Source organism: Micropterus salmoides, unplaced genomic scaffold, assembly GCF_014851395.1.
Source record: "Micropterus salmoides isolate LMB-PRFRI ecotype aquatic unplaced genomic scaffold, ASM1485139v1 Ms_hic_scaffold_17, whole genome shotgun sequence".
Taxonomy (NCBI): Eukaryota; Metazoa; Chordata; class Actinopteri; order Centrarchiformes; family Centrarchidae; genus Micropterus; species Micropterus salmoides.
Genome location: NW_024040817.1, coordinates 15,758,242 through 15,765,741, shown reverse-complemented (window position 1 = coordinate 15,765,741; position 7,500 = coordinate 15,758,242). Strand labels below are relative to the sequence as shown.

Genomic DNA, 7,500 nt, shown 5'->3' with positions numbered 1-7,500 from the left:
CATTCAGCTCCTGTTTCATCTCTGTTGGCGCCCCTGCAACTGCTGTTCACCATTTTTTCGGCTTATTGAGTCATCTGGCTCATTACTGTATGCCTAGCAGGTGCCCGTTCTTCAGTCGCTTAAAGTATTTTTATTTTAACAAAATGAGCCACATTCAGAGCACAATATAATTGACTACTGGTACTGATAATGCTTTTTGTTGTGTCGTGAAATATGTCAAAAGACCACACTAACTTTTCTATGTATTTTAGCCCATTGACTCCCATACCATCAGTTGGAAGTTTAAAAATCAAGTTGCAGAGATGTGAAACTGATGTGAGATCACAGAGAACATTTACTCCAGTTTTTTATCCATATTATAAAGTCTGTCACAGTTGTTATTGTGTGGTATTGCTGCTTTTATTTTCCCCATAAATTGATAAAATGTCTTAAAATAATATTTAATTGCAGCCCTAATTACTACGCAGAAATAATGCAACCTGTTAAAGGTTAAACATTTCATGTTGTGTGTTCCTTCTGCATGCTGTTTGATAAACATCACATTAATGTGCGTACCATTCAACCAACCAAGACCATAATTTCAGCATCTCCACCTCACTTGGATGTTCCCGTCATTCCCAACTTATCCATAACTTGTTTTCCCATTGCACTTAAATATTTAGAGGCCGATGGTTAACCAGATCTGAACATTTTGATGTTGTATTTGTTGTTGTTGTTGGTATGTTGTGAGACTGCTTGCCAAAGAGACCTGTGCCAGTTTGGGTGTTTCGGCACACTCTCTCCCCCGACAGTGGAAGTTGTGCGTCCTCTAATTTTCACAAAATTTTGACGATAATTAGTAAAGAAGAGGGGCTGTTATGTAATTTGCTGCGGTGTGTGAGGTCAGGTTAGGAAGAGGGTGTGTGTGTGTGTGTGTGTGTGTGTGTGTGTGTGGCTAAAACATTCATGACCCTCTTGAGTGCATCATGAATGTTAATGGGGCCATGCGAGAGCACTGAAAATGGAGAGGAGAGATGATGATAGGAACCAGAGAAAGTAAGAAGATATTCTCAACCTCTCTGCTTGCTTCCATCTGGTCTGTCTGTCTCTTCCCTCTCAACATCTTCCCTTCTCTTACTCTCATTCCTCCCACCTTCCACCTGTTCAAACCCTGCTAGCGTCCGTCCTTCTTTCTTCATCTCCTTCTCTCCTCCCTCCCTCTCTCTCATTTTGTTTTCTTTCTCAATCTCACCATAAGAGGCTTGATGAGGGTCTTAGCACTGTTATGATGTGTGTGTGTGTGTGTGTGTGTCGTTCACGTGGCAAGCATTAGAGTGTGTGTGTGTGTGTGTGTGTGTGTGTGTGTTGGATGTGTTGGGTGTGACGAAACATCCCGTCTCCATGGGTTATAATCCAGTGGCCCTGCTGCACAAAAAAAAATAGACACTTTGGAATTAAACTCTGTGGGAAATCATATTGAACATCCATGCAGTGTGTTTTTCTCTCTCTCTATGAGGCGTGTTTTTAGCTGGCCTTCACTCCCTGCTCTCCTCTCGTGCTCTGTCCACATATTTCTCATTTCTTCTCACCACACATACAAGCCCTCTGTTTGTAGCGTTGCGTGCTGTCATTCTTCACGTCCTTCCCATCTACTTTGAAAGATTGTCCAATTGTCTGAGAGGATGAATCATGTCCTCAAACCAATTACACTGTTTAAAACTGACTCTTTTCATAGAAAAGATAGAGTATGTTTGTGCTTATGGTTCAAACGCATGTGGGTGTGTTGATCCAGAAGTAATGACCCCATTTTCACAGGCCTTAATTTCAGTTTTTATTGGGACTCTTGCTGTTGAAATTATAAAAGTATTTTATTGTTGTTGACACCACAAACATAATTCAACTCTCTCTATTGTATTTAAAATGAAGCAAAAGTTAAAAACTCTGCATGGAGACATTTCAGAAGAGGTGAGAAAGAAGTTAGTACTATGTTGTTATTTTTTTTTGGTAATTTCTGTGAATGCACCTGTGACGCCAAAACAAGAAAAGCTACAAAAATGCTGCTAGGGCTGTTTACCATGGGGAAAATTTGTCTTTGTACCTTGTTAGACAGGCGGAGTTTAACAGTCAAGTGATTTGAGAGAAGGCTTAAATGTGTTGGTAACCAAGATGATAATAGATTTTAGATATACAGACACTGAATGCAGAATAGTTTGAATACGCATGTTTAATATGCGCATAGATACACAATCACTTAATAGTGTGGACCAAAAACAAAAAGGCTTGGACTGGCAACTATTGCATAGGCAGCACTGATAAAGCAATTAATTTTAAAAAGCACAGCTGGTGTATGATGCACGTCAAAACATAGACACATTGTTTTCTATAGAAGCCCAAATTGTCATTTTTCCAGCATTTACATGTATCAACTCTTTAGAAAAGCAGTGATTTTTTATTTTTTTTTTGCCCTCTGGATCATCACATTGTACCTTCACCACTTCTTCTTCTGCCTTGTGTGTTCATGCTGATACCCTGACCTACTGCATGACAGGACAACTACAGAATTGCTTTTTGTTTAAATGCAGCAAAGTGTGAAAGTTAAACTTTAGTTTCTAACTGGTGTTTTTTCTTTTTTTTTCCTTCATACCTTCTCAACCACCTCCACGGTCTTCTCTCCTCCACAACAATGGGGCGCCTACGTTGTGGCTCTGTGCTTCCCCACCTGCCGGTTGTCGTCCTGTTGGTGTTTCCCTACAGATTGATCAGCCAATCGATGGGGATTTTCAGAGGAACTCCGCCTGCCTTCGCTGCCTGCCCTCCACCCCCTCCCCCCTCCTTCCTTGCCCCCACGCACTCCATCCAGCCCTCTATATACAAAATGACTCTGGAACTCACCGAATGGTCTTCTATATGGATTTTTACAGCTTGCAATAGACAGTAAGAAAAAGAGGGAGAAACCTCGATGAGAAAAAAGCCATAAACGTACACACACACACACACACACACACACACACACACACACACACACACACACACACACACACACACACACACACACACACACACACACACACACACACACATAGAAGCAAACTCACTCTTGGAATGTGCCGCACACTCTTCCCGTGAAAATTCGACTGCTTCCGTAATTCTTTGGGATTTTCTACAAGCATCTGGAAAGCTGATTTTATTATTTTCTGGGGGGAAACAAAAGAGGATTAAAATGTGTTGAATTTGAAGCTGTAGTGTTGTTGGAGGAGAACTTATTTTAGATGCGACTTATTTAGAGGACAACTCATTGCATTTTTCTTTTAAATTTTTAGATGCTTCTATGCTACATCTGTTTTTTCATTTACTACAAGTTACTACCACAGGTTGCAATTTGTAACTTTGTAAAGATTGTAATTAAATTACTGCTACAAAGTCACTATTCCTTTTAAAGTAACTTCAAGTAACTTGATAAGTACGAGTAGTTAGTAAAAGCAGGGAAATATTGTTTTTTCTTTGGTAGGTTGTTCTCAGTGTGTTAGAAGGGGTGCGCTATTTTTCTCACTGCGTGCATGCCCTGCGCCATGCCTCCCCAGAACGCAGAGGCTGACGCTATGCAGGTCGGTTCTGTGGTGGGTGGGGTTAAAGGCAAAAACTCCACGGCATCAGGTTTGGATGAGGAGAAAGGAGGAGCAGGAGGCGAGACGGATGGATCGGGAAACAGAGGAGGAGGAGGTCGAGGAGGGGAGGAGGAGGCGAGCGAGGGATCGATCGAAGGCATCACCTTGAAGAGATGGGTGATGCATGGGGCCGTGATGTTCGGCCGGGAGTTCTGCTACGCCATGGAGACGGCGCTGGTGACGCCTGTACTACTGCAGATAGGTGAGCAAAGAGGAAACGCACACAGGTTCATGGCACATATTCTTTATTTATGTAAAATCACAGGTGCATTACATGAAAACAAAGACATGTAAAGTCATAGTGTGAAACCAACACCTGCAAAGTGGTAAATGCCAGAAGAATAGATTGTTTGGTCTATAAAATTGTCAGCAGTCAAAACCCCCAAGATATTCAGTTCAACAATAATATTAAATAAAGAATATATTTTTGCTAGAAAAATAGCTTAAATGATTGACAGAAATAATCAAAATAGTAATCAATTAACTATTCCAGCTCTAGTCAAAACCTCTGCAAACAGGTTGGAACTACTAGCTACAAGTGACCTTGGCAGGAAAGAGCAGGTTAATACATTTCTCCTGCTGCAAATATGAATGGCATAGCAACAACCTTGTTTTGAATCTTTCACAATTACAATATTTCCGTTATTCAAAATGTTTTATAACATTGATCCAGCTGTTGGTTTAGACTTTTTATGTGGAAACACATTAGTCCACATTGTTTTTCATGGCCAGTGGGGCTACAACTAATGATTACTTTCATTATTGAGGAACTATTTAGGTATTTTTGTGTTAATAGTCTGTATAATGTCAAGAAATAGTAAAACATGTCCATCATTGCTTCCTAGAGCTCAAGCTGATATCAAATGTTTTTGTCTGACCTACAGTCTGAAAGCTAATTACTATTATTTAAGAGAAAGAAAAAATTATATTCTATTCTTATTCACGAGTTGACCATTGCATCCCTGTTAACAGGAATAAGAAGAAATATTTAGAATACAAAGTGACTGGAAACATAACATAGTTTGTGAGCGCGAGCAGGGATTCTTGTTATTTGTCCTGCTGTTCTGGCATTTAAGAAGACACCTTGGCAGCTACATGTATCCCACCTTCTGTTCACCTTGTTCAGATGGACTTCCACTGGATCTGCCAGAAGATTAGCTAGCTTGCACTCTAAATCACAGAACATGCATGCACGCACGCACACACACACAGACACAGGCAGCGAGTGTAATGTCATTTGCACCCAGCGTTGTCTTAGACAGCCTTTACGAACTTGCCAAGTCCACTTTCATATACTGGAGCCCATAGAGGAGACGGAGAGGGTGTGAAGAGGGAAAAGGAGGAGAGGAGGGAGGGAAGAAGTGGAACAACATCAGAGTGAGAAAGGGAGGGAGAGTGAGATAAAAGGCTGAATCAGCCGTGACCTTGTTTATAATTCAAAGTCACTTCCCATGCCCCCCCCCCTCCTTGCTTCCTTTTCTGTCCAAAGCTCTCCTTACCCCCTCAGTGGCGTAGTGTGATCTCCTAGCTTACATAACCACGTCATGAGTGGCAGGTCGCTCTGTCGCCTCCGTGATTCCTGAGCCGCCACAGGGAACCAGGTTTTGAAACACTCTCTTCCAATTTTCTGTTGTTTCCAAAGGTCGCTACCGAAGTTAAAAATATTTCAGCTTTATGAAGCTCTAAACCGCTTGTCTAATATGTACAATGGTGGGATTCGTAAAATCTATCTGTACCTAACTCTAGGCTTGTCTCCTGTGGTAGAATCTGACTAGGGTGGGTTGCTGCATGTTTTTTGTTCTATTTTTAGCCCTGATTTAGCTGCCCTAACCTATTTTTTTTAGATCAGGATGTGTCTGAGGCCCTCTTAGTAGATTTTGGACCCACTGGGAGGTACAACTGCTACAGATTAGTCCACTGAAGTAAATAAAACTAAAGCAGACAGAGCAGTGACTTTGGTGTCTAGCTGTGATTCATCACTGATATGGAGAGTTAATCCAGCCATGTCGGTCTTTTCATGTCAGGCAAATTGACTGTTGTTCAATCTGACCTTTTACGCTGATCATAGGTGGAGAGGATTGCCTTCCATCCAAATAAACAGAGAGTTGATTGTGCTCAGTGGAGCACACACCTCCACAAACACAATTAAGCTGTCAAGACACACCAATGCAACATGTTTGAATTGCATACCAATGTGTTGACTGTGACCACCACGTGCCAATTGTAGCCATTGTTGAGCACGAATATCACAGTGCTAGCAGGTCAATCACCACATTTGTTACGGGAAGAGACCACAACAAAGGTAGTAATAATTAATTTTAACACCACAATATTGACATATCATATGTCATATGGACACCAGGCAATGTTTTCATTCAAATTAACTATCTCTTCTTATAGTCTTTTTGGTCCTGACCAACTCCCAAGATAAATATATTTTTATATATTAGAAGTTAAATTCTCCCCTGTGTTCACCAGCTAGTTGTCTGTCTGCCGTGTGGTGCTGAGGTAGGTAGTGTACAGTCGATTTATCAGAGCGTTTTTGCTATAACCAGCTGCGGCTGGAAATAAGGTTGATCAGCAAACCAAAACAGTTAAATTGCAGGCTGTAAAACAAAAATAGAGTCGTAGAGCTGAGGGGAACTGCAGTTGGGTGATAATTCTTTGTGGGTTCATCACTACGAGCAACTCAGCTGTTTGATCCTTTGTTAATATGAAAATATTCATTAGAGCAGGTTTATGGCATTCTTAAGATCTGTTCCCTGTGGCATTTTGGAAATATTTTACTTCTTGTCCTGATTAACTTTCTTTTGAATGACTTTACGCCACTTCCAGTTCTTGTAATACATTCACGATCAGCTCACTGGGTTGGATTTTATCACGGGAATCCGTTTAGAAGTTATATGCCCTCAAATGTGAAGCCACTGCATTTCCACCAAACTCACCTCTTTAGCCTCGGTTGGTTTTGTGCAGATTCATTTATGTTTTTAGCTTGCTAACAGATAAACAAACAGGCATAGTGTGATGAAAACAAACCCCCCTCCAACTCTTTGGGCAGTGGTCCAATTTTTGGGATAACAAATATCGACCCCCCTTCCATGCGGTTAATGCTCCATGCACGCTGGAGACTGACTGTAGCTGCTGGAATTAGCTGGTAAGCTGGCTGGCTGGCTCGCCCTGACTGAAGCTATTGTGTGTGTGTGTGTGTGTGTGTGTGTGTGTGTGTGTGTGTGTAACCCCCACAACACTGGGGTCAGAGAAAGTGTGTGTGTGTGTGTGTGCGCGCGCGCAGCAGAGTGTTTGGTCAAAGAGCCCATATTTACACAACCCAGAGAAAGACTCAAGAAACTTCTACCTTACAAGGTCTTGTGTGGAGAGCATGCAGAGTGCTCTTTTTCTGTTCCGTTTCTGGGCTCCTGGCAGCACTCAGTCATACTAGGACACAGGCGTTTTCCCCAAAGATAGAGATGTATGTAAAGACCAGTCACATCACCCTTTTCCAACTGTGTTCCGACCACTTCAAGAAAGTGAGACAGACACGAAGAGAACAAAAAGAAATACAGAAAGCTGTCATAACTAAAACGGATGTAACTTTGGCAGAAAATTTGGTTCTGTGTATGTAGGAACCAGTCACTCATAATAACAACTTGATTGAGAAAATATGTTTTTAAGGGCCTTAAAGGTCTGTTCCCAGTTTAAGCTGCCACACAGGCACCTCAGGGGCATTTTTACTAAAGATTGTGCCGTGGCTTTGATCTCTTCTGCCTCTCCTCTAGATATATTTTACTACTTGCCTTTTTGTCCTGACTAACGGCATCATCTAATGGGGGGGGGGGGGGGGGGGGGGGGGGGGGGG

At 41.8% G+C, this 7,500-nt stretch overlaps 1 protein-coding gene across 2 annotated transcripts in view; it reads left to right on the top strand.

The window, feature by feature from the left end:
- Nucleotides 1-7,500, top strand: part of LOC119907061 (solute carrier family 45 member 4) — a 55,250-nt gene that overhangs the window by 15,323 nt on the left and 32,427 nt on the right. Inside the window, exon 3 of one of the 2 annotated variants that reach the window (XM_038724617.1) lies at nt 2,734-3,846. In XM_038724617.1, coding sequence (XP_038580545.1) covers nt 3,537-3,846 — 310 coding nt within the window. In that variant the 5' untranslated portion in view covers nt 2,734-3,536. Of the gene's footprint in view, nt 1-2,733; nt 3,847-7,500 lie in introns of those variants that run through there. The other variant, XM_038724618.1, reaches the window with a different exon arrangement.